At 54.9% G+C, this 26305-nt stretch overlaps 2 protein-coding genes across 17 annotated transcripts in view; both read right to left on the bottom strand.

The window, feature by feature from the left end:
• Positions 1-26305, bottom strand: part of APOE (apolipoprotein E) — a 125782-nt gene that overhangs the window by 83385 nt on the left and 16092 nt on the right. Inside the window, exon 1 of one of the 16 annotated variants that reach the window (XM_050772170.1) lies at positions 26267-26270. The exons of 5 other annotated variants lie outside the window; for them this stretch is intronic. The gene's annotated coding sequence lies outside the window, so the exon portion shown is untranslated. 10 more of the 16 variants (XM_050772171.1, XM_050772143.1, XM_050772154.1 and 7 more) reach the window with 10 other exon arrangements.
• BCAM (basal cell adhesion molecule (Lutheran blood group)) lies at positions 4090-17659 on the bottom strand. Its single transcript, XM_050772126.1, has 15 exons — positions 17521-17659; positions 15330-15451; positions 13967-14195; positions 13810-13880; positions 13008-13104; positions 12734-12916; positions 12062-12198; positions 11592-11748; positions 7109-7224; positions 6864-7005; positions 6554-6690; positions 6256-6400; positions 6020-6164; positions 4677-4794; positions 4090-4583 (listed from the first exon to the last, which is right to left on the bottom strand). The coding sequence occupies exons 1-15, from the start codon at positions 17600-17602 to the stop codon at positions 4578-4580; spliced, it is 1887 nt and encodes a 628-aa protein (XP_050628083.1). The 5' UTR covers positions 17603-17659; the 3' UTR covers positions 4090-4577.

Genomic DNA, 26305 nt, shown 5'->3' with positions numbered 1-26305 from the left:
TACTTGAGCCACGCTACTGATCCCCACACCTCCGATGAATGGATTGTGCAGATATGACAACCTCCGTCACAGCGTGTCTCTCTGGAACTTTTGTTCTAAACCCATCAGTTAGAACTCTCCTGGGGAACTCCGTCTCTGCCATGCCCTGGACCCCAATAAAGGCTTTGGGGGATCTCTCTCCACCTGCTGGTTGAGGCTGCGTGTCTCAGGCAGCTGCCCGCTTCCCACTGGTCCAGGGAAGTGTGCTGCTCTTTTCTCTCTGGGATCCATAAGTAATAAACTGCTTCTGTTATATCTTTCCTTCTTCTTCTTTTTATTTTTAAATAGAGACAGGGTCTCGCTATGTTGCACAGGCTGGTCTTGAACTCCTGAGTTCAGCTGATTCTCCTGCCTCGGCCTACCAGAGTGCCAGGATTACAGGTGTGAGCCACCGTGCCCGGCCTCTGCTTCTGTTATTTCTTCTTTTATTTTTTTGAGACAGAGTCTCCGTCTGTCACCCAGGCTGGAGTGCAGTGACGTGATCTTGGCTCACTGCAACTTCCACCTCCTGGGTTCAAGTGTTCTCCTGCCTCAGCCTCCTGAGTAGCTGGAACTACAGGTGCACACCACCATGCCCGGCTAATTTTTATATTTTTAGTAGAGACAGGGTTTCACCACGTTGGCCAGGCTGGCCTCAAACTCCTGGCCTCAAGTGATCCTCCTGCCTTGGCCTCCTGAAGAGCTAGGATTATAGGCGTGATCCACTGCACCCTGCCTCTTTCTGGTATTTCATGTGTTTTGTTGAGTTGCCTCCTTTTGTCTCACTTGACTGACACACCTGAACCTAATCTCTTTCCTGGTCAGGAATAAACTGGACACAGGTCAGATAAGAGCCACAAGGATCTTGGCCAGTATAAACACATTTCCTGTGACAGGCACACCTGTGTACAAGTCAGACACTTAGGCATTGGGCTGCCTGCCAGGATAAACGAAAATCTGCTGAAAAGCACATTGTAAACACTTATGATGTAATCCCCTGGAGCCCAGGCAGGGCAAAGCCAGAGTCTATGGCCATGCTCATGAGAGACCTCAACACCAAATTATTGGCCAGGCACAGTGGCTCACACCTGTAATCCCAGCACTTTTGGAGGCTGAGGCGAGTGGATCACCTGAGATCGGGAGTTTAAGACCAGACTAACCAACATGGTGAAACCCCATCTCTACTAAAAATACAAAAATTAGGCCGGGCACAGTGGCTCATGCCTGTAATCCCAGCACTTTGGGATGCCAAGGCAAGCAGATCATTTTGAGCTCAAGAGTTTAAGAGCAGCCTGGGCAACATGGCGAAATCCCGTCTCAACAAAAACCACAAAAATTAGCCAGGAGTTGGTGGCTCATGCCTGTAGACCCAGCTACTCAGGAGGCTGAGGCTGGAGAATCGCTTGAGACTGGGAAGTGGAGGTTGCGGTGAGCCGAGATCTCGTCACTGAACTCCAGCCTGGGTGACAGAGTGAGACCCTGTCTCAAAAAAAATTAAAAAACAAATTTTTTTTAGGCTAGGTATGGTGGCTCATACCTAACATTTTGTGCAGGAGGATTGTTTGAGGTTAGGAGTTTGAGACCTCGTCTCTACAAAAAATAAAAATAAAAATTTAGCTGGATGGGATGGCACGTACCTGTGATTCTAGCTGCAGAGCAAGTTGAGGCAGGAGGACCACTTGAGCCCAGGAGTTTGAGGTAGTGAGCTATGATTGTGCCACTGCACTCCATCAAAAAAAAAAAAAAAAAAAAAAAAAAAAGAATGACAAAAGAAAAGCCCAATTTTTTGGTGAATCAGTGAGAGAAAGCTGTCATAGTAGCGGTGGGTGAAATCAGAGAGTAAATTATTGCCGTGGGAAAACCGTCAGGAGCACTTCCTACCACCACACAGTTGAAAAACAAACAATAACCTTGTGTTTGTTTTAAACGAATTCAATAAACCATGGAATCTGAGCGCCTTAACGTGGCCCATGAGCTCTTTTGCTTGGGGGAGGCTGCTTGGTTACCTACCAGGCAGGAGGCTTCTGTAGCATCCCAACAATTTCCCATGGCGACCGATCCCACTCTGTCCACTTTGTGGCTGAGCCGACTGAGAGCAGAGAGTGGAGTTGCGTGCCTGAGATTTGAGGAGGCAATGTTAGGAGGCCCTGGGTGGTGTGTGAGTGCAGTGCTCCCATCACCCCACATGGCTGTAAGATGACACTGACACACCTCACAGTAGCCTGCCGTGGCCGAAGTGCAATTGATTCCCATTCGATGCACAAGAAAGGCTCGGAGAGGTGAGGTCGCCAGCCAGTCACCCGTGCTGACCTCCCGCTACCCTCCTCTGTGCTTCTAGGCTGCTGCTTGCATTTCCTCTGTCCCTTTCCGACTGCAATGATCTCTCTGAACCCCAGTTCTTCTTTCTCTGTATTTCTCTTAAGAAAAAATTATGTAGAGATGTGGTCTTGCTACATTGCCCAGGCTGGTCTTGAACTGCTGGCCTCAAGTGAACCTCCTGCCTTGGTCACCCAAAGTGCGGGGACCACAGGTGTTTGCCACCATGCCCGGGTAATTTTTTATTTTTTTGTAGAGATGGGGTCTCACTATGTTGCTCAGGCTGGTCTTGAGCTGCTGGCCTCAAGTGATCCTCTTGCCTGTGCTGAGGACTGCAGCTGTGTGCCACCATACCTGGCTAATTTTTTATTTTTTTGTAGAGATGGGGTCTTGCTATGTTGCTCAGGCTGGTCTCAAACCCCTGGCCTCAAGAGATCCTCCTGCCTCAGCCTTCCAAAGTGCTGGGATTATAGGTATGAGCCACCGGACCTGGCCAACTACTCTTTTTGTCTCTCTGTCTCCCCAAATCTATTTTTGTCTCTTACTCCGGGACTCTCTCTTGGAGCTTCCCAACCCATCCCTCCTGCCTCCCCCTAAATCTTTCCATCCCTTTCTCACGTCCCTCTTTCTTGGCCTTGTAACGTTTCTGTGTCCTCTCTGCCCCAGGCCCCCTTTTCTCTGGATTCCTCCCAGCTCCCCCCTCTTTCCCAAGGGACTCGTCTCCAGAGGAGGTGGCTCCATCCCTAATTCCATCGACTCTACAGTTGAGAGGGAGCTTTTCCTCGCCCAGCTTCAATTCCCTCTGGGGCTCTGGCAAAACAGACTGGGAACTTTTACTTAAGGGGACAGCACCCCACCTCCAGGCAGGTGATGGTCCTTGGGGACCAAGCCCAGGGCCCTCAGGACCCGGCGTCTTTCCCTCCACCCTCGGCCAGCTAAGTTGCCCTCTGCGTGCTCACCCGCTCTCATGCTGTCATTTCTTTATCTCTTCTTTTCACGGAGTGTCTCGCTCTGTTGCCCAGGCTGGAGTGCAGTGGTGCGATATCAGCTCACTGTAACCTCTGCCCCCTGGGTTCCAGCGATTCTCCTGCCTCAGTTTCCCAAATAGCTGGGATTACAGGCTGGCACCACCATGCCTCGCTAATTTTTTTGTATTTTTAATAGAGACGGGGTTTCACCATGTTGGCCAGGCTGGTCTCAAACTCCTGACCTAAAGTGATCCGTCTACCTTGGTCTCCCAAAGTGCTGGGATTACAGGTGTGAGCCATCAAGCTTGGCCTGTTTTTCTTTTCTTCTTTTTTTAGAGATGAAATCTCACTTTGTCGCCCAGGCTGGAGTGCAATGGCGTAATCATAGCTCACTGTAGCCTCGTACTCCTGGGCTCAAGGAATCCTCCCACCTTAGCCTCCTGAATAGCTGGGACTATAGGCACACCTGGCTAATTTTTGTATTATTAGTATTGTTATTTGTAGCGATGGGGTCTCGATCTGTTGCACAGGCTGGTCTTTAACTCTTGGCCTGAAGTCACCCTCCAGTGTCAGCCTCTTAAAGTACTGGGATTACGGACATGAGCCACCACCACTGAGATTACAAGAATGAACCACGGTGCCCAGCCCTGTCTCATTTCTTTCTCCATGACATCAGACTTCTTCCAAGGTCTTGCAAGGGGGTGGACATGGGGGCAGCTGAGAGGGGGGAATCACCTGCATCGCCCTTCCCTTCCCTACTCCCAGAGGAAGCTCTGGCCACAGGATAGTGTTGATGTGACAAACAGCATTTATTCCAGACTCCAGTGTCCACAGATGATGGGGTCGGGTGGAGGTAGGGTGGGGGCAGGAGCGGGACCAGGGGCGGGGTGGGGGGTGAATCCAGTGTCAGACTCTGCAGCAAGACGTCAGGTGGGGGGACCAGCAAGGGAGGCGGGAGGTAAAAATAGCCCCGGCCAGCCGACCCTCAGAGCCTTGTCCCAGGCCTGGCCCTGGGCTTGGGTCCAGGAGCTATTCTGGGGCCTGGGAGAGTCACATTCCCTGAAGGAAGGCCCCCTCCCACCCACCCCCCTCCCTCTTCTTCCCTCCCGGAGGCAGGCAGCCGCTGTGAGTCCCTGCTTTGCCGGCAGAGGCAGGAAGGGAGGGCTGGGCAGGGAGAGGGAAGAGGGAAGGCGGGGGTGGTTGCGGCGTGAGCAAGGCTGGTTCTCTGATGCCTGCAGCTCCAGGTCCAGGGACAGCCTCTAGGAGGTTCTTGGCTCAGCACTGGGGAGTGGATGGAGAGGTCAGCCTGTGCCCACAGGCGTGCTCCACTGCCCAGCAGGTCCCTCTCACCAGGGTGCCCAGGACCTCACCCACCTCGTCTCTGAAGCCCCCGCTGCCACCCCTGGCTCCTCCGGAGGCACCTCCCATGAGAAGGCCGGTCTGCTCTGGCCTCTCCGACCCTGAGTGGCTCAGCTCTGGCTCCCCTGGTGGCCTGGGGGGAAGAGGCATCGGGCGGAGGCATCGTGTTGGAGGTGCACACGGCAGGGGGAAGAACTGAGGATGGGGGTGGGTGGGGCTAGGATGCGGCTGGGGATGGAGGTGAAGATGGGGGTGTGCTGGGTGGGGGTGGCATGGGGATAGGGTAGGGGCTGGTAATGGCACTGGGGTTAGGCTTGGGCACGGGGATGCAGATGCTATTGGGGTTGGAGATGGGAATGGAGCTGGAGTTGGTTTTAGGATCAGTCTGGGATGGTTACGGATTGGAGGTGAGGATGGCCATGTGGTTGGGGCTGGAGACAAGGTTAGATGAGGAGGGGCTTGGGGAGGCTTAGGGGTTGGATTTGGAGTCAGGAATGGGGACAAGGGTGATTGGGGATGGGGACATGGGTGAAGTTGGCTTTGGGATGGTGGGGGACTAGGGTTGGGAAGTGGCTAGGTGAGGGCTGGATGGTGAGAGATGGGATTGGAGGAGAAACTGGAGTTAAGGGTGAGCTCAGGGGGATGATGGGTGTTGGGGCTGGAGGTTGGGGAGGATGGGGATGTGGCCAGGGCTAGAGAGGAGTTTAGATGGGGATGATTTGAAGGAGGTCATGGACTGCAGCTGAGGAGAGATTGGGGGTAGGGTTGGGATTGGAGACAGGGATGGAGTTGGGGACGAGACGGAACTAGGGGCAGGAGAGGAGATTAGGGAGGGGATGGTATTGATTTTGGCTTGGGGATGGGTTTGGGAATGGCTCTGGGTTGGGTTTGGGGCTGTAGTTGGGGTAAGGATGGGTTGGGGATGGCTGTGGATTAGTCTGGGTTGGATTTGGGGCTGTAGTTGGGGATGAGGATGGAGTCAGGGATGGCTGTGGATTAGTCTGGGTTGGGTTTGGGGCTGTAGTTGGGGATGAGGATGGCGTCGGGGATGGCTGTGGATTAGTCTGGGTTGGGTTTGGGGCTGTAGTTGGGGATGAGGATGGAGTCAGGGATGGCTGTGGATTAGTCTGGGTTGGGTTTGGGGCTGTAGTTGGGGTAAGGATGGGTTGGGGATGGCTGTGGATTAATCTGGGTTGGGTTGTAGCTGGGGATGAACATGGATTGGGGATGGAGGTGGATGTGGTGGGATGTAGGGTGGAGGATAAGATGTGGTTGAAGTTGGTTATGGGTTGAGCTTGGGGTTGAGGGTAGGGATGGGGTTAAACTATGGTGGTCATTGCAGATAGCAGGCCACTCACGGAGCCCCCTTCTCCCGCCGCTGGCGGCAGCCAGGTCCTCCTTTGCGTCTCATGCAGTAGAAGACAGCAACGACGAGGAGCAGGAGGCCCACGCTGACGGCCACGGCCATGACGGCCACTCCAGCCTGGGACGTCTGGGGGCTCACTGCAGGGACAGGATGGAGAGAGGCACGGGTCAGGCAGTGAGCTCTGTCTGCCCCACGCCCGGCTCCTCTGCCACCACCTCAGTCACTCACCGGTGCCGAAGTGGAAGACGTGGCGCTTGTTCCCGTGGGGGTTGGAGGCTTCACAGGAGATGCCATCGCGGCTCAGGGCACTGGTCACTTTCAGGGTCAGAGAGCTGCTCACCCAACCCTGCTGTCCGGGGATTGGCTCTGCGGGCTGTGGAGGCTCCGATCAGGCCCCGGCTGGTGGGGTCAAGGGGTGGGGGTGAGGGCAGAGGTGAAAGACGTCCAGTCTCCCAGGAAGTGGAAAGGAGGATGCAATACTTGGATGAGTGAGAGGGGGCTCAGGGTGGAGAGGAAGGTCCCTTACGCTGCCCCCCAGTTGGCTCCAGCTGAGTTTGGGCTCTGGATGGCCGCGGGTGGAGCAGATGAGCGTGACTTCATCTCCTTCCCTCCAGCTGCCGTCTGCCTTGGGCTCTATTTCCGCTGCCCTTAGCTCTGGCAAGCCTGTGGGTGGTGGGGATGGGAAGAAAGTGAAGGGAGAGGAGGGAGAGAGAGAAGAGAGGAATCCAGCAGAAGACGGAGACCCCAGCCAAGGACTCAGGGACTCGTCCTGTTTGTCCAGGTCCCACACCCCACACTGTCCCCATCCAAGCCCACCCCCTCCCTGCCCCCTGAACCTTGGACCAGCAGCGTGAAGTTCTGGGTGCGGCTGAGGACCGGGACTGTGGGCAGGGAGGCCTCACATATGTAGGTGCCATTGGAATCGAAGGTGATAGAACTGAGTGACAGCATGGGGCCATCGCCCAGGGGAGTGGAGTCCTGGGGAGGGCAGAGGAGGACGAGGACTCTGTGAGAAGGCGAGCAGCAAGGGGAGAGAGGAAGGTGCAAGTGTGGGGCCCGAGGGGGCTCCTTTCCCTCTCACCTTGGTCCAGCGTAGGGCGGGGGTGGGCAGGCCGTGCACAGAGCAGTTCACGACTGCACTGCTGTTTAGAGGTAAGGAAAGCACCTTCCCCTCGCTGAGCTCCAGGGGGTCCAGATCTGCAGTGGGGGACAGTCTGTCACTCTTCCCAGACCCCCACCCACTCAATTAGGGGCTCTCCAGGGGCCATTGGGGGTGCAAATATGAATGAACAGTTGGAAGCAGAGAACAGCAAGTATTCCTCCTGGCTTACCCCATCTCCATGAAATCTCCATTCTCCCATCCAGGCTCTCCAACCAAAAATCTAGCAGTCTAACCCCAAAATACATGCCCAAGTCAATGACTTTTCTTCAGAGCTGACATCTGAGCCCACGGTTAACGAATAACCTTAGGTGTGTGGAAGGTGTCCCTTCTGTGACTTTAGCACCCAAACCTTTTGCTCAAACCCCAACCCTTGGGGTCACCTCCCTGTTATACCCAAACATCTTTTCTGCAAAGTTTTGTTTTGTTCTGTTCTGTTTTTGAATAGAGACAAGGTGTTGCTATGTTGGCCAGGCTGGTCTCAAACTCCTGGCCTCAAGTGATCCTCTGTCTTGACCTCCCAAAGCGCTGGGATCACAGGTGTGAGCCCCTGCTCCTGGCCTCAGCAGGTCTTTATCTGGTCTGCTCTCAGGACGGATCCTCTTGCTTCCTTCCATCTCTGGCCCCAGGTTTGACTGTCCCGACCACCTCTTCACTAGCCTGCTCCTCCGTCTCGTTCATCCTCCACTGAGCAGCCAGAGGGATCTCTTTAAAACACCCACTGGTCAGGCTGGGCGCGGTGGCTCATGCCTGTAATCCCAGCACTTTGGGAGGTTGAGATGTGTGCACCACCTGATGTCAGGAGTTCGAGACCAGCCTGGTCAACATGGTGAAACCCCGTCTCTACTAAAAATCAAAGTTAGCTGGGCATGGTGGCGCGTGCCTGTAGTCCCAGCTACTGGGGAGGCTGAGGCAGGAGAATTGCTTGAACCCGGGAGGTGGAGGTTGCAGTGAGCCGAGATTGTGCCATTGCACTCCAGCCTGGGTGACAGAGTGAGACTCTGACTCAAAAAAAAAAAAAAAAAAAAAAATCCACTGGTCATCCCTCCCCTCTGCATAAAACTCTGCAGTGGCTCCCCAATACTCTTGGCATCCAGGCCAAACTTTTTAAGGGTGCCTAAAAGATGCTGCCTGATCTGGCCCTCACCCACCTCTTGAACCATCTCCTACTCTCCCCCACTCCTCCTGTGCTCCCAGCTACCCTGTTGTCTTGCTGTTTTTCTTGAGCAGACCAAGTTGGGGCCTGCCCCAGGGCCTTTGCACTTGCTCACTCCGTCTGCAGTGTTCTTCTTGTAGCTCTCTGCGTTTCTTTTCTTTTTTCTTTTTTTCTTTGAGACAGAATCTTGCTCTGTCACCCAGGCTGGAGTTCAGTGGCACAATCTCAGCTCACTTCAAACTCCGCCTCCCAGATTCTCCTGCCTCAGTCTCCTGGGTAGCTGGGATTACAGGTGCCAGCCACCATGCCTGGCTAACTTTTGTATTTTTAGTAGAGATGTGTTTCACCATGTTGGCCAGGCTGGTCTCAAACTCCTGACCTCAGATGATCCACCTGACTCGGCCTCCCAAAGTGCTGGGATTACAGGTGTGAGCCACCGTGCCTGGCCGTTCTCTGCGTTTCTGAGTCCACTCTGGTTTCTCACTCAAATATCTCTTCTCAGAGGCTTCCCTGACCTACCCTATTTTGGACACCCAGATCTTTCCTATAGCATGGAAAGACTTATTCCACCAGCTGCTGAGAAGGATGACAGCTGTCAGCCCGCAGCTGTCAGCCCTCTCTGGGAACTGCCTCAGCTGCTGAGAGCCCCTTGCCTAAGGCCAGCATACCTCTGAGGACTGGTTGATGTAGGGGTTATTAAGGCCCAGCCCCCTCACCCTAACTGGGGACAACTGTGAAGGGCCATCCTGGATTCCAAGTGCCCCGTGGGGCTGACCGAGGGCCCTCTTTCTTTCTTTTTTTTTTTTTTTGAGACAGAGTCTCACTGTCGCCCAGGCTGGAGTGCAATGGCATGATCTCGGTTCACTGCAACCTCCGCCTCCTGGGTTCAAGTGATTCTCCTGCCTCAGGCTCCTGAGAAGCTGGGATTACAGGCGCCTGCCACCACACCCAGCTAACTTTTGGTAGAGAGGGGGTTTCACCATGTTGGCCAGGCTGGTCTCTAACTCCTGACCTCAGGTGATCCACTCACCTCGGCCTCCCAAAGTGTCGGGATTACAGGCATGAGCCACGGCGCCTGGCCTACTTTTTTGTTTTTATTTTTCCAGAGACGGGGTCTTTCTCTGTCACTCAGGCTGGAGTGCAGTGGCACAATCTTGGCTGACTGCAATCTCAACCTCCCAGACTCAAGCGATCCTCCCACCTGGGCGTCTGAGTAGCTGGGACTACAGGAGTGTGCCGCTATGCCTGGCTCATTTTTTTTTTTTTTTTTTTTTTGAGACGGAGTCTTGCTCTGTTGCCCAGGCTGGACTGCAGTGGCCGGATCTCAGCTCACTGCAAGCTCCGCCTCCCGGGTTTACGCCATTCTCCTGCCTCAGCCTCCCGAGCAGCTGGGACTACAGGCGCCCGCCACCTCGCCCGGCTAGATTTTTGTATTTTTTTAGTAGAGACGGGGTTTCACCGTGTTAGCCAGGATGGTCTCGATCTCCTGACCTCGTGATCCGCCCGTCTCGGCCTCCCAAAGTGCTGGGATTACAGGCTTGAGCCACCGCGCCCGGCCGCCTGGCTCATTTTTAATTTTTTTTTTTTTTTATACAAATGGGGTCTCCCTCTGTTGCCCAGGCTGGCCTCGAACTCCTGGGCTCAAACAATTCTCCTGCCTCGGCCTCTCAAAGTGCTGGAATTACAGGCATGAACCACTGCACCCAGCCCGAGGCCTTCTTTAGACTTCAGTCCAACTTCTAAATCTTGCTAAATCTTGCTTCCTTTACCTCCCTAGATCCAAGAGGTGTGGATCCCGGGGTACTTCCCATAAACTTCTTGCCTGAAAACATCCAAATCAGAATGTGCTTCCCAGGAAAGCAGACTGCAACACCCGCCACCTAAAATAATCCCCTCTCCCGCTCTCTCTCACTGGTGGTATCACCTGTAGACACACTATTGTTACTGAAAGGGCTCTGTTAGCATTTACCATCTGTCTCCCCTACTGAAATAACAGCGGTGGCCTGTCTTGTTCACAGACGTGTTCCCAGCATCTGGCGCAGGGTCTACCCCAGGAAGGGATATGCAAGAAGTGCTAAGGGAGAATACAGCCTTTCCCCAGGGTCTGGATAAAAGTGAACTGAAAAGTGTTCTTAGAAGCCTGGGATTCAAGGGATTGGTTAGAAACAGATGGTAGGGGAGGATGGGCAGTGAAGGTGGGAACCAGAGGAGCCTGGGGGGTGATGAGGAGATAGCCTTGACTGGGGAGAAGGATCAGCTAATGGTGAAGCTGGCCAGGTGGGCCTCGAAGGCTATGGTGAGACACCTGGGCTCTCTCCCAAGGGTACTGGGGAGCCATGGCAGATTCTGAGCAGAGGAGGGTCAAGTTTGTGCTACGGAAAGAGCTCTTGACCAGATGCGGTGGCTCACTCCTGTAATCCCAGCACTTTGGGAGAGCAAGGCAGGAGGATCTCACGAGGAGTTCAAGACCAGCCTGGGTAATACAGCAAGCCAGGTCCTGTCTCTGGGAAAAAAAAAAAAAATTTAGCCAGGTGTGGTGGAGCACCTGTGGTCTCAGCTACTTGGGAGGCTGAGGCGGGAGAATCACTTGAGCCCAGGAGGTCAAGGCTGTGGTGAGCTGTGATCATGGCACTGCACTTGAGCCTGGATAACAGAGCGAGATCCTATTTCTTAAAAAAAAAAATTAGAAGAAATTAAAAAAGAGAGCTGTCTGGTCTCTCTGGCTGCCTCGTGTAGGACAGATTAGAGGGGATGGAGGCAGGTGCTCGGAGAACCAGGACAAACACCACAGAAATGCAGAGAAAGGCCGGGTGCAGTGGCTCATACCTGTAATCCCAGCACTTTGGGAGGCTGAGGCGGGTGGATCACCTGAGGCCCGGAGTTCAAGACCAGCCTGACCAACATGGTGAAACCCCATCTCTACTAAGTACAAAAAATTAGCTGGGTGTGGTGGCGCATGCCTGTAGTCCCAGCTACTTGGGAGGCTGAATCAGGAGAATTGCTTGAACCTGGGAAGTGGAGGTTGCAGTGAGCCAAGATTGTGCCATTGCACTCCAGCCTAGGCGGCAAAAGCGAGACTCCGTCTGAAAAAACAAAACAAAACAAAACCCCAAAACACAAGAAATGCAGAGAAAGGGTTGAAGGCAGACTGTTTGGGATGACAGAGCAACTTCAGGGCTGTGGGGAGGAGGGTGCAGAGGCACTGATGCCAGGGCCCCTCCTGCCTGCCCCTTCCCCCAGGGCTCTCACAGGCCACACGCAGCTCCAGCGTCTTGGAGAGCTGCACGTCATCTGCTGCGTCGTAATCCTCCACTCTGCAGCCGTAGGTCCCGCTCTGGCCCCTGGTCACTCCCTCCAGGGTCAAGTTCCCCTCGAAATTCGCATTCAGCACTTCCTCCTGCTCATCCTGGGAGACAGGGGACGAGGAACCAGGCTCAGAAGCCACCCTAGTTCAGCGGGCTTATGCTAGGTCAGAAGCCACCAGATTAGTGTCATGCTAAGCCAGAATCAGTGGTCAGGGTTTGTCAAGTCAGGTGGCATGCTAAGTCCTGACTCTCTCAAATCAGGGGTCAGAGGTCCTTTTAGTTCGTGGGCCACCAGATCAGGTGGTGACTAAGCCAGGGGCCTCCCAGGTCCCACATTAGAAGTTATGCAGGTTAGTAGGTCATGGAGGTCAGGGGCTGGGGGGTGGATCCCAGAGGGACCCTTGGGTGGGTCACCTGAAGGCGGAAAAGCGTATACTCCGGGCTGGGGCTGCCGTCCCCTCGGCAGAGCAGCTGGACAGTGTCACCCTCGCGTACCCAGCCTGCTGGAGTGGATGGGCTGCCCAACCAGAACTGCACGTGCTCCGTTGGATCTAAGGGAAGGGCAGGGAGATGGGAATCGTGATCACGGGAAGGGTCAAGGCTAGAGGACAGACAAGGGGTCAGTCCTGCATCCCAGTAGAGGGCTATGGCGGGTCAAAGGTTAGGGGTCATAGGTTTCAAGCCTCAGGTTCACACTTATTCTGAGGCAAAGTGCCAGAGTTCAGAGGTTGAAATAAACTGTGAGTATAAGTCAAGGGTCAGAGGTCCGTACGGGCGATGGGTCAGTGTGAGACTTGGAGCCAGATGTCATAGGGGGACCTGATTCAGTGTGAGAGAGTGTAAAGCACCATTTAGTCCTCAACTCCACGGGGTCCAGGGTGCTAAGTGGAGGTTGGAGGTCAGAGGTCATGATGGCGCTTGTGTGACCAACTGAGGTCAGAAGTCAGCGGCCAGCACTAGCACATTTTTTTAGCATGAAGTAGGGAGGTGGAGGGTCACACGGGAGTGTTAGGCCACCAGGTGGAGGGTCAGGCCTCATGAGGTGTGGAGCCTGAGGTCAGAGGTCAAAGGCCAGCACAGACTCACAGTGCAGGGTGAGGTGGAAGGTGGGGCTGTCCAGGCGGCCGTGGCGGCCCTTGGGCAGGCTGTAGTGGGCAGCACAGTGGAAGCTGGCATCTCGGTCATCCTTGCGGAGCCGCAGGTAGAGAGTGCTGGTGAGGGACAGCAGGCCCGAGGCCTCCCGGACCGTGCGGCTGGTCATGTAGCCCTCTGGGAGAGATTAGGGGAGGTGGCAGTCAGCCAGGCCCCAGTCCCGCCACCCACCCCAGCCCACATCCCGCCGAGCTCCTGCGCTGCTCACTTGGGTTCATCTCTACGGGCACCTCCAGGCGCTGCCCGTTGCGATACCACGTGATCTTGGGGACCGGGTTCCCATTCCGGCTGTTGCAAGTGGCAATCTGAGGCAGACACAGGTGTGGCCCTGGGTTTGGAGCTGGGACTCTGAAGTCGGGGCTCCTCTCTCAGCCGTTCTTGCCACTCAGACTTAGGAGCCGGGTTCCTAACTCCTGACTCTCCCAGGACCCAGGAGTCTGAATTCCTAGTCCCCGACTCCTCAGACTAAAGAGTTCAGGCCTCCAGCACCATCCTCCAGGGACTAAGGATTCTGGGTCCCCCAGCTCTCTCCTTCCCAGGACACAGGAGTCTTCCCCCTCTGCCCCTCCTTTTTTTTTTTCCTTTTCTTTTCTTTTCTTTTTTTTTTTTGAGACAGAGTCTCGCTCTGTGGCCCAGGCTGGAGTGCAGTGGTGTGATCTTAGCTCACTGTAGCCTCTGCCTTCCGGATTCAAGTGATTCTCATGCCTCAGCCTCCCGAGTAGCTGGGATTACAGTTGCACACCACCGTGCCTGGCTAACTTTTGTATCTTTAGTAGAGACAGGGTTTCGTTATGTTGGCCAGGCTGGTCTGGAACTCCTGACCTCAGGTGATCTGCCTGCCTCCGCCTCCCAAAATGCTGGGATGAGAGGCATGAGCCACCTCGCCGGGCCTTGCCCATCATCCTTCATTACCCAGGGGTCCCCAGCCCCTCCTCCCTCAGACCCAGGAGTCCAGGGCCCTGTTTTCTCCTCCTCCAGGACCCTGGGACCAAGGTCCACCCGAGAGGTACCTCCTGGGCAGAGTCCTCCATCACAGATAGTGTCCCTTTGTTGGGGGAGACCTCAGTGGCCTCTGGCTTTGCTGTGAAAAAGATGTTCACGTCAGAAGCCCCTGCCCTGTGCCCCTCCCTGCCTGCCTCCCTTCGGGGGATGTCTGTGGACACTTACCAAACACGTTGAGCCGTGCAGTGGCCTCAGCAGTGCCTGCCGCCCCTGCCCTCACCACACACACGTAGTCTCGCTCGTCGCCCACCTGGGCTTCAGCCAGTACCAGGCTCCCCTGGGAGTCCAGCTGGTATGGGGGACTGCGGCCCCGGGTGTCGTGCATTGTGACCTGGAGCTCAGAGCCCTGCATCTCGGCGGAGGCCAGGCGGGGGCGAGCTCCCGAGCGGTCGGTCTGCGGGCACACGGGAGTCTCTCAGCTCCTGGTGTCCCAGCGCTCCTCAGTCTCTCTCTCTCTCTCTCTGGGCCCTTTCTCTCTGCAGCTCCTGGCTCTGCCTCTTTTCCTCTTGTTATGGGTTTCCCTGGTCCCTCTGTCCCTCTGTCCCTCTCCACCTTCTGCCCCCATTCCCTATCAGTTCTTGATTTTTCCTGTCTCCTTTTCTCCATCTCATTCCAGTTCCATCCCTCTTCCTCCCCATCTCTCCCTCTCCGCTTGTCTCTCAAGCAGAGAGAGACAAGTCACCTGGCTGGAGTGCAGTGGCTTGATCTCGGTTCACTGCAACCTCCACCTCCCAGGTTCAAGCGATTCTCCTGCCTCAGCCTCCCGAGTAGCTGGGACTACAGGCACGCACCACCACGCCCGGCTAATTTTTGTATTTTTAGTAGAGACAGGGTTTCACCATGTTAGTCAGGACGGTCTTGATCTCTTGACCTTGTGATCCACCCACCAAGGCCTCCCAAAGTGCTGGGATTACAGGTGTGAGCCACTGCGCCTAGCCTTCTCTCCTCGTTAGTCCTCCCTGACCCCTCGAGTCTCCTGCTTTCTTTTTTTCTTTTTCTTTTTGAGATGGAGTTTCGCTCTTTTTCCCCAGGGTGGAGTGCAGTGGCACGATCTTGGCTCACTGCAACCTCCGCTTCCCAAGTTCAAGCGATTCTCCTACCTCAGCCTCCTGGGTAGCTGGGACTACCGTATTTTTTATTGTATTTTTGTAGAGACGGGGTTTCGCCATGTTGGCCAAGCTGGTCTCGAACTCCTGACCTCAGGTGATCCACCCGCCTGGGCCTCCTAAAGTGCTGGGATTACGGGCATGAGCCACCGCACCCAGCCTCTCCTGCTTTCTTGGTGTCTGTCTCTGTTCTCTCTCTCAAGAGCCCACAGTCCAGAGCAGGTCAACGTCATTCTAGACTCAGCTGTGCCCAGACATGGGGCACCTTGCAAATCCCTTCTCCTCAGTAGGACTCAGTGACCCCATCTGTAACAAGGGGTGTGGCTTGGTGGATCTCTACAGACCTTAGGCACTGATGAGAGAATGAACATTTGCTGCCCTGCTGTGCCCTGACTCCAGGCCCCCCAACCCCAAGCACTCACAAGGAACCATTCCAGCACATAATGGTCATGGGCTCCCGTAGGGGTGCAGTTCAGAATGACAGACTTTCCTCGCATCACCTCCACCAGCGGTGGCACAGACAAGCGCACCTCCGCCTGGGCATCTGCAAGAGGGCATCTGAGCTATTGTCCACCACACCAACAGGAAGAGCCCTCCAGACAGGGTCCTGTCTCCCCCAGGACCCAAGCGTTCAGGTCCCAGCCCCTCCTCCCTCAGACCCAGGAGTCCAGGTTCCAGCTCCTCCTTCCTCAGATCCAGGAGTCTGGGCCCCTGTCTCCTCCTCCCTCAGACCCAGGAGTCCAGTCCCCCAGCTCCTCCTCCCTCAGACCCAGGAGTCCAGGTTCCAGCTCCTTCCTCAGATCCAGGAGTCTGGGCCCCTGTCCCCTCCTCCCTCAGACCCAGGAGTCCAGTCCCCCAGCTCCTCCTCCCTCAGATCCAGAAGTCCAGGCCCCCAGCCCCTCCTCCCTCAGACCCAGGAGTCCAGGCCCCCAGCCCCTCCTCCCTGAGATCCTTTCGCCCTCCATCCCTTCTCCCTGCATCTCTGGGTCTCAAATCCAACCCTCCCTGCACTTGCAGAGCTCAGGGCTCCTCCTCTGGGCTGCACAGGGCCCTGGGGTAATACTGCACCGGCCCTTGCTTCTCCCAACAGAGCACATGCCACCCCCCAGGGCAGGGCCAGGCCTGGCTCAGTCATTTGCCTCCAGCACCCTGGGCAGGGCCACCTCCATGATGATGGATAAATGTCTCTCTCCATCCCTGTCTCCACCTCTGCGTGTGTCTCTCCTCTTGGGTCTTCATCTCTGTCCCTGTCTCTGCCTCTCTCTCTGCACCTGCACCGTTCAGTCCCTGGGTCTCTTCCTCTTTCCCATGAGTGAGGGGCTGGGGTGTGGGCTGCGGCTGGGCCCGGAGCTTAGGCGGGATAGGTGTGTGGGGGTGGTGAGGGGGGACAGGGCTGGGCAGGTTTCAGGAATGTGGGAGGGACAGGCTGGCTGAGACCTGCCCGGCCTGGAGCCAGAGCCCCCAACCGCCTCTTGGCCCCCCTCTCCGTTTGATACAACAGCAAACGGGATATAAGGTGAGTCATCGTGCAACAGGATAAGGTTGAGGCCCAGGATCTTGGGAAGCTGAGTGCCTGGACTCCTGGGATCAGAGGGAAGAGGAGGCTGGGGCCTGGTGGAGTAGTTCTTGTAGAAAAACCACCACCCTCCCTCACCCTCTGGTCTGGCATCCTGGCATCAGCTCTCAGTGCTTCTTAGATACTCCCTTCCCTTCTCCGCTCAATCTGGCCCAGCCCCGCCCCTGGGGACCCACTACTGACCATGAGTGTGCCAGGGGCCTGGATTCCCAGGCACTCACCTCTGGCCCCAGCTTGTCCCCAGGGAGGGGTGATGGGGGCCAGGCTGGTGCCTAAGGCTGGGTCTGAGCTGCAGACAGCAAGTGGAGGCAGAGAGGTCCTCTCTCTTCCCCAATCTCTCTCACATCTCTCTGTCCCTCTGTCCCCAGCCCCCCACCCAGGGCCTCCTCTCCTTCTATCGCCATGCCCATGCAGGTGTGTAAATGTAGCTGAGGCCCCAGGAAGGGGGCCTGTCATTTGGAAACACTTTGTTCCACTGTCACTGCCCAGGGCTGGTGCTCCAGCCCTTTCCTGAGGGAGGCGGGTTCTTTATACTGGACTCTGGAAACTCCTAAATATGTACGGATCGCTGGTGCGGGGAAACATGGTCCTCGCTTCTCTAAGGGGTCCCTGGACCTCTTAAAACTTGAGAACCTTTGAGGGAGGAAGCCCTGGGGTTTTGATCCTCTGTGCCCTGGGGGAAGCCATTCTAGCCACTGGAGGCCTGGACTCCTGGCTCTGAGGAAAGAGGGCTGGGGGCCCAAATTCCAGGGTCTGAGGAAGGAGGCAGGTGGGACGCAGATTCCAGGGTGCTGAGTGGAAAGGGGGCTGACTTCTCTAGTTGTCTCTGATCCACCGCCTGGGTATCCCCAGCTCTCTTGCCTGGCTGTCCCCAGATCTCTCACTGGAAGGTGTACCTTCCAACACTCCCATATTCCTCCTTCTTGGGGTCCCCACATTTTGCTTCCTGGGGTCAGGGTAAAGCCCTTTCTCTTTGCTTTCCCGGGGTCCCCAGGGGCCTCCCCCGAGTCCCACCTTGCCCTCAGCCCGAGCCATACCTGGGTGCGCAGCCAGCAGGACTGCGAGCAACAGCAGCCGCGGGGCCCCGCGCGTCCGGGCCGGTGCGTCCGGGGGCTCCATGTTCACGGCGGCGGCGGCGACTGAGCCCCGGCTGCAGCTCGGCCGCAGCGGGGCTGGGAGCTAGAGGCCCCGCCCCCGGCAGCCCCGCCCCGCCCCGCCCCGCCCTCCAGGCCCCCCTCGTCCCCACCAAGCCCGGGCGCGGGGCCAGGACCTCCCACTGCCCGGAGGGGACCTCCCAGTGCACGGGGCCAGGCTCGGGGCTCCTCCGCCCCCAAGCCCAGGACTGTCCAGGCTTACTGACCAGCGCCTGCAGCGGGGAGGCCTGATGGACCAGTGTAGCCGGTGACCCGAGCTGGGATCTCACCAGGCAATCGCGGACCCTCTCCCCGTTATTCTGACCAGGGGCCCTGGGGACTCGTCCCCACTGTGACCAGCAGCCTAGGCTGGCATTGTCGATTTTAACCAGCCGACGCCACTGCAACCGGTGGCCTGCGATGGCCTCTCCCAGTGTAACTAATGGCCCCAAGTGTGCCGTCTGAGTGGCCTGCACTGGCCTCTCCCAGTCCAACCAGTGACCCCCGCAGCCTGACCAGTGGCCCCCAGCAGCTGTTCCCAGTATGCCCGGAGACGTTTTCCCCTGTGGTCAGTGCTCTGGTTCCTCGTCTGACCAGTAGCCTGGAATCAACCAGTTTAATCTTTTATCTTCAATGGTCTTCAAATCCAGTTCCTCCTAGACCGCTTTGATAATGGGGCTGGGGGTGGGGTACGGGGTGCCCTCTCGCTTGCTTACCCGTGGAAGGCCCTCCCACTCTTCCCCCTGTCCAGGGAATCCCAGGAATGCCACCCTCCCTTCCTCCTTCCCGCTCTCTCCTTCATTCCCTCCCAACCTTGTGGGGAGGGGAGGAGTCAGGCTGGCCGGAGCAGGTGAGGAGGGCAGGGGAAGAAGCCAGGGCACCTGCGGGAAGGGGGAGGAGTCCAGCCACTGCTAGGAAGGGTGGGTCCCAGGTCCGACCGCCCAAGGCCCCTACAGGCCAGGTCAGACTGGGACAAAACCCCCCACTAGATGTCACTAGTTGCCCGGGACAGTGGTCAGAACGTGGGAGGGTGGGGGGTCACTGGCCACACTGGGAGAGGTTCCCCAGGCTTCTCATCAGCCTGGGGGTTGGGGTAGCCCTGGATCTGGGCTTTGCCTGCTCCAATACACAGAGAAGGCTTGGATTACAGGTCAGCCTGGGAGTTATTAGATTGGTCAAGGTTACTTTATGTATTGGTCACACAGGAGAGCAACGTGGTTTTTTTTTGTTTTTTTTTTTTTGTTTTTTTTTAAGAGGGTCTCGCTCTGTCACCCAGGCTGGAGTGCAGTGGCGCAATCATAGCTCACTGAAACCTCGACTGCCTTGGCTCAAGTGATCCTTCCACTTCAGCCTCCCAAGTAGCTGGGACTACAGGCTTGTGCTACGATGTCCAGCTAATTTTTGTGTTTTTTTTTTTTTTTTTTTGTAATAGAAACAGGGTATTACTATGTTGCCAAGGCTGGTCTCCAACTCTTGGGCTCAAGTGATCCTCCCGCCTTCTAAAGTGCTGGGATTACAGGCATGAGCCACTGCGTCCATCCTAGGGAGCAACTGTTACATCGGAAAAGATTACCTTTAGGATTACCTGTACCATCCCCTCCTCCAGGAAGTCCCCTCTGCCTTCCCTGGCTGGGTCAGATTCCCCCTCTGGGCTCCCCAACCTCAGCCCTGCATGCTCTGAGGGTCCCTGGCTGGGGACTGTGAGCCTGTGAGTGCAGGGCAGGACCAGGGATGTCTTGATCACTGTGGTGAGCTAAGGGCCCCTCCCCTGGGTACCCCACCCAGCACAAGACCAGACACAGTGCAGGTGCTCAGGGAAGGTTTGCAAGGCACACAAGCTCACGTGCAGATTCCACCCACACTGGAGCATCCCAGGATACACAATACAAACTCACTCATGGGGAATGTGGCAGCACTCCAAGACAGTCCCGGCTGCTGTCAAGCTCACACACTGTGAGCACCGACACACACTCCTTAGCTCTTCTGTCCCTGGCCTGTGCACCTTCTGTTTGGGCAGGACCCTGGTACATGCCCTCTCAGCAGCCATCCACCTCTTCCACCTCCCTCAAGAACCCAGACAGCTGAGGTTGGGCACAGTGGCTCACGCCTGTAATCCCAGTACTTTGGGAGGCCGAGGTGGGTGGATCACCTGAGGTCAGGAGTTTGAGACCAGCCTGACCAACGTGGTGAAACTGCATCTCTACTAAAAATACAAAATTAGCCAGGCATGGTGGCGTGCGCCTGTAATCTCAGCTACTCGGGAGGTTGAGGCAGGAGAATGACTCGAATCCGGGAGGTGGAGGTTGCAGTGAGCTGATCTCTTGCCACTGCACTCCAGCCTGGGCAACAAGAGTGAAATTCTGTCTCCCAAAAAAAAAAAAAAAAAAAGAAAGAAAAAACCTAACCATCTGAGGTTCTAGGTGAGGGAGGAGAACTCTATGGCACGTGTATGAAGGAGAAAAGTCAGAAACACCAAAACAGCAGCCATGGCCCCTTGGAGACTTGCAGAAACTAGTCTTGTACCATCATCTGCCTTTGTCGCCTGTAATTTATTCTCACAAAACAGCCTGAGGGATTCCTTTTAAATATGAGTCAACTCATGTCACTCTTCTGCCCCAGGGTCGTCCCATGACTTCTGCCTCACTTAGGGTAAAAGCTGAGGTCCAGGTCAGCCGCAGGGACTCATGTCTGTAATCCCAGCAATTTGGGAGCCTGAGGCGGGAGGACTGCTTGAGCCCGGGAGTTTGAGACCAGCTTGGGCAACATAGTGAAACCCGGTCTCTACAAAAAATACAAAAATGGCCGGGCATGGTGGCTCACGCCTGTAATCCCAGCACTCTGGGAGGCCGAGGTGGGTGGATCACCTGAGGTCAGGAGTTCGAGATCAGCCTGGCCAACATGGTGAAACCCCCTCTCTACTTAAAATACAAAAATTAACCAGCCGTTGTGGCAGGTGCCTGTAATCCCAGTTACTCGGGAGGTTGAGGCAGGAGAATTGCTTGAACCCGGGAGGCGGAGGTTGCAGTGAGCCAAGATCGCGCCATTGTACTCCAGCCTGGGGGACAAGAGCGAGACTTTGTCTTAAAAAAAAGCAACAACAACAAAAAATTAACTGGGCGTGGTGGTGCATGCCTGTAGTCCCAGCTAAACGGGACGCTGAGGTGTGAGGATTGCTTGAGCCAGGGGGGGTCAGAGCTGCAGTGAGCCGTGATTGTGCCACTGCACTCCAGTTTAGGTGACAGAGTGAGACCCTGTCTCAAATAAAATAAAAATAAAAATAAAATAAAATAAAATAAGATATAATGGCAACTCCTTTTATATCAGCCATTCCTTATTTCTCTTATCTTACATTTTCCTTGGTAGCATTTATTGCTGTCAGATAAATTATAGTTAGTTATTTGTTATTGTTAATCTTGTCCAGAATTTAAAGTGCAAGAGAACAGTAACTTTCTTTTGTTCACCACTGTTATCTCCAGTGTCTAGAACAGTGCTTGGCATGAAGAGGAGATGAGTAAATATTTGTGGACTGAATTAAATAAAGTTCTAAGGCCGGGCATGGTGGCTCATGCCTGTAATCCCAGCATTTTGGGGGGCCGAGATGGGCGGATCGCGAGATCAGAAGTTTGAGACCAGCCTGGCTAACATGGTGAAACCTCGTCTCTACTAAAAATACAAAAATTAGCCAGACATGGTGGCGCGCGCCTATAATCCCAGCTACTCAGGAGGCTGAGGCAGGAGATTTGCTTGAACCTAGGAGGTGGAGGTTGCAGTGCGCTTAGATTGCACTACTGCACCCCAGCCTGGGTGACAGAGCGAGACTAGGTCTCAAAAAAAAAACCAAAAATGCCAGGCGCGGTGGCTTACGCCTGTAATCCCAGCACTTTGGGAGGCGCGGCGGGTGGATCACGAGGTCAGGAGATCAAGACCATCCTGGCTAACATGGTGAAATCCCGTCTCTATAAAAATACAAAAAATCAGCCTGGCGTGGTGGCGGGCACCTGTAGTCCCAGCTACTCGGGAGGCTGAGGCAGGAGAATGGCGTGAACCCAGGCCACTGCACTCCAGCCTGGGTGACGAGCGAGACTCTGTCTCAAAAAAAAAAAAAAAAAGAAACAAAAGAAAAAAAAGTTCTAATTCCATCCATGCTGTCGCAGGTGTATATCCTCATATATTTTAAGTAACAAGGCTTATGTTTTCTGAAACTCTGGGCTTAAGCAATCCTCCTGCCTCGGCCTCCCAGAGTGCTGGGATTACAGGTGTGGGCCACCACGGTTGGCCAGACTTACCTTTTCATTGTTTTTGAGACGGAGTTTCACTCTTGTTGCCCAGGCTGGAGTGCAATGGCACGATCTCAGCTCACGGCAACCTCCACCTCCCAGGTTCAAGCGATTCTCCTGCCTCAGCCTCCCAAGTAGCTGGGATTACAAGCATACACCACCACGCCTGGCTAATTTTGTATTTTTAGTACAGACAGGGTTCTGCCACGTTGGCCAGGCTGGTTTCGAACCCCTTACCTCAGATGATCCACCAGTCTCAGCCTCCCAAAATGTTGGGATTACAGGCGGGAGCCACAGTGCCCGGCTGACTTATCTTTTCTTGACCTTTTTCCCATTATTTTTCGCACAGTGTGTGACGATTAACTTTAAAACTAGCTCACAGCTTGTGGAATGTGGGGAGAATGACACATTTGGAGGGGAATGGTTCTTCCCTGATTCCAGTCTCAGATCTGGAAAATGGAACTATTGAAATTTTTTGTCTTGGGTGGCAGCGTGAATGCGTTTTTGATTGTACAACGAGAGATGGTTGTGCAGGGAGAGTTTCGATAAGAACTTCTGCAAAGGGTCTATTGATATTGAACATTCAAAGCCAGGTAAAGTGGCTCATACCTGCAATCCCAGCACTTTGGGAGGCTGAGGGAGGCAGATTGCTTGAACCTAGGAATTTGGGACCAGCCTGGGCAACCTGGTGAAACCCTGTCTCCACAGAAAATACATATTAACAGGGTGTGGATGTGTGTGCCTGTAGTCCCAGCTACTTGGGAGGCTGAGGTGGGATGATCGCTTGAATTGGGGAGGTCAAGGCTGCAATGAACCAAGATCGTGCTACTGCACTCCAGCCTGGGTGAAAGAGTGAGACCTTGTCTCAAAAACAAAACACAACAACAACAACAAAAAAAAAACCAAAGGAGCAGGCTATAGTAGATATTTTTGGGGAAGGATTACCTAGCATGTGCAGTCCCTTCCCACATTTAAGGAAATTCCTACTGTCTGAAAGCCTACTGTCTGTTGAAGCCAACAAGAATGGATGTTTGCTTTCCTGCATCTGTTGGAGCTAAGGTGACTTAAGCTTGGCAAATCCTTCCACACTTGGCAAATACTTCCACACTTTTGAATATCAGGAATTGGCCATCTCTTCCAGCCACACATGGCAGCTGGGACAGATTCTATTTTCCAAAGACGGCTACAACACTCTCTTTCTTTTTTCTTTTTGAGACAGGGTCTTGCTCTGTCACCCAGGTTGGAGTGCAATGGCATGATCATGGCTCACTGCAGCTTCGTCCTCCAGGGCTCAAGTGATCCTCTCACCTCAGCCTCCTGGGTAGCTGTGAGTACAGGTGTGCGCCACCACTCCTAGTTAATTTTTTTTTTCTTTTGTAGAAATGGGGTTTCACCATGTTGCAACAGTCTCTTTCATCCCACATGTGTTTCTACAATCAGAGCTTGATACTCTTTCCATCAAGAGGTGGGGTCTATGGCACCCTCCTCTCAAATCTGCGTAGTCTGGTGACTTGCATGCAACCAACAGAATTCAGCTGAAGTGAAGTTGCGGAACTCCCAAAATGAGCTAGAAAAGGCCATGCAGGTTCTGCCTAGGTCTTCAGCGGCCATGTAAAGTCTGACTACCTTGAGGCAGCCATGCTGTGGGGAAGCCCAACCTGGCCAGTGCAGAGACCACATGGTGGGGGAGGCCCTAAGACCACAGAGAGATACCCACCTGTCCAGCACCCCCAGCCACCCTGCGGCCAGCATCACTGATTGCACCATTTGTTTGCATCCTGAGCCAAACAAACCAGCCACACCTTTCTTCAAATCCCAGCCCACAACAACCATGAGACTTAATGCAATGATTGCTGTCATTTGCGGCTAAGTTGTTAAGTGATTTATTACCAGCAACAGTGAATGAGAAGAGCAGCCATATCCTATTTCTGGGGCAGCAGAGGCAGCAAGACAACTACAGTGTCCAGTGGCCATCACCAGCATGGCCTCATCAGACCGGTTCTGTGGTGTCACTGTGGCTGGGTTACCATTGCTGGCCAGCTGCCAGGATCCTTCCTGCTCACTTTCCAATCCTGATTCCCCAGTTCACTCCTGGGATTCTGTGAGCGACCCCAACTCCTCTCAATAAATTCCCTTTCTGCCCCTGAGGTGGCATCTGTTGCTTGGAACGAAATCTGTGATAACTCTTTCTTTCTTTCTCTCTTTCTCTCTTGCAATCTCTCTCTCTCCCCCTTCCTCCCTCCCTCCTTTCCTCCCTTCCTTGCTTCCTTTCCTTCCCTTCCTTCTTTTTTTTTTTTTTTTTTTTTTTTTCAGTGTTTCGCTCTTGTTGCCCAGGCTGGAGTGCAGTGGTGTGTACTCAGCTCACTGCAACCTTCATCTCCCGGGTTCAAGTGATTCTCTTGCCTCAGTGTCTGGAGTAGCTGGGATTACAGCTGCCTGTCACCACGCCTGGCTAATTTTTGTATTTTTAGTAGAGACGGGGTTTCACCATGTTGGCCAGGCTGGTCTTGAACTCCTGACTTCAGATGATCCGCCCACCTCGGCCTCCCAAAGTGCTGGGATTACAGGTGTAAGCCACCGCGCCCGGCCCTGATACATTCTTTCAAGCCTCTTGTCCATTAGAATACTTTTTCATCATTTAAAAAATTTTCTTTTCTTTTTTGAGATGGGGTCTTGCCCTGTTGCCCAGGCTGGAGTGCAGTGGTGCAATCTCGGCTCACTGCAGCCCTGACCTCTCAGGCTCAAGCCATCCTCCCACCTCAGCCTCCCAAGTAGCTAGGACTTACAGGCATGTGCCATCATGCCTAGCTAATTTTTCCAAAATTTTTTGTAGAGATGGAGTTTCATCATGTTGCTCAGGCTGGTCTCGAACTTCTGAGCTCAAGCAACCCACCTGCCTCAGCCTCCCGAAGTGCTGGGATTACAGCCATGAGCCACCACGTCTGGCCTCATCATCTTTTAAGTCTCAGCTCAGACATCACCTCCTCCTGGAAGCAGTCCCTGACCTCCCAGGCTGAGTGAGGTGCCCACTCTGGGTTCCTGTAGCCCCCTGGGATTCCCTACCCCAGCCATGCCCACTCTGGGTCATCACTATCTAGGGACGGGTCTCTTTCCTCTACGGAAGGTGAGCCCTTGTGGGGCAGTGATCACTGCTTCCTGGTCAGCATCGCTCAGCCCAGGGCTGGGCACAGGGCAAGGTCTCCGGGAATGGGGCATTTTAAACAAGGTGGAGGGAGGCTTGGGTCAATCCAAGATGAATCATGAGGTGGTATTTCTTCTTCCTCAGCAAGATTTAGACAGGAAGTTAGCAGTTACTCTGGGAGAAAGATGTCAGAGAGCAATGAAGGACAGAGAGAGGGAGGAGAACAGACTGTGGCAAGGCAAGGTGGATAACCATCGGGGAAATGTGTGGTCTTTTGACCAGGGACTTAATCTGGATGTCTGGGTCTGGGTGCAGGGATTTTTTTTGCCATGATGAAGGAGAGGGCTGGATGCCTGGTTCTCTGAGATTCTGGACTTCTAAATCCTGAGAGCAGGACTCCTGGGTATCACAGAGAGGGCTGGGGGCCCAGTTTCTTTTGGTTTCATTGTTTTTTTTGAAAGACAGGGTCTCAGTCTGTCACCCAGGCTGGATTGCTGTGGCAGAATCACAGCTCCCTGCAACCTCAGCTCCCTAGGCTCAATCTTTCCCGCTTGGCCTCCCAAAGCCTTGGAATTACAAACGTGTACCACCGTGCCTGGTCCCAGATTCCATTTGAAGATCTGAGGGTGGAGGGGGCTGGGGGCCTGGACTCCTGGGTCTGAGGGAGGAGGGGCTGGGGCCCTGGACTCCTGGGTCTGAGGGAGGAGGGGCTGGGGTCTGGGCTCCTGGGTCTGAGGGAGGAGGGGCTGGGGTCTGAACTCTTGGGTCCGAGGGAGGAGGGTCTAAGGTCTGGACTCCTGAGTGCAAGGAAGGAGGGACTGGGGGTCTGAACTCCTGGGTCTGAGGGAGGAGGGACTGGGGGGGGCGTCTGGACTCCTGGGTCTGAGGGAGGAGGGGCTGGGGCCTGGATTCCTGGGTCTGAGGGAGGAGGGGTTGGGGGTCTGAATTCTTGGGTCCAAGGGAGGAGGGTCTAGGGTCTGGACTCCTGAGTGCAAGGAAGGAGGGACTGGGGGTCTGAACTCCTAGGTCTGAGGGAGGAGGTACTAGGGTCGGGACTCCTGGGTCTGGAGGAGGAGGAACTAGGGGTCCGGACTCCTGGGTCTGAGGGAGGAGGGGCTGGGGCCTGGATTCCTGGGTCTGAGGGAGGAGGGGCTGGGGCCTGAACTCCTGTTGGTCAGGTGGGGACCAGGCCTGGGGACTGCTCTTTCCCTGGGCCCGCTGCCCCCTGCTGCCCCCTGCTGGTCACTGCACTCTTCCTTCGCACCCTGGA

The sequence above is a fragment of the Macaca thibetana genome, chromosome 19 (assembly GCF_024542745.1).
Source record: "Macaca thibetana thibetana isolate TM-01 chromosome 19, ASM2454274v1, whole genome shotgun sequence".
Taxonomy (NCBI): domain Eukaryota; kingdom Metazoa; phylum Chordata; class Mammalia; order Primates; family Cercopithecidae; genus Macaca; species Macaca thibetana.
This window is presented reverse-complemented; position numbering and strand designations above follow the sequence as displayed.

What these genes read in the sequence shown, in the direction of transcription:
- BCAM (XM_050772126.1), bottom strand. Translation starts at nt 17,602, where the DNA reads ATGGAGCCCCCGGACGCACCGGCCCGGACGCGCGGGGCCCCGCGGCTG. An exon ending in CCTGCTGGCTGCGCACCCAG is followed by an intron (nt 15,452 to 17,520) that starts GTATGGCTCGGG and finishes GCCCTCTTGCAG; the next exon opens with ATGCCCAGGCGGAGGTGCGC. An exon ending in ATACGCTTTTCCGCCTTCAG is followed by an intron (nt 11,749 to 12,061) that starts GTGACCCACCCA and finishes CCTGTCTCCCAG; the next exon opens with GATGAGCAGGAGGAAGTGCT.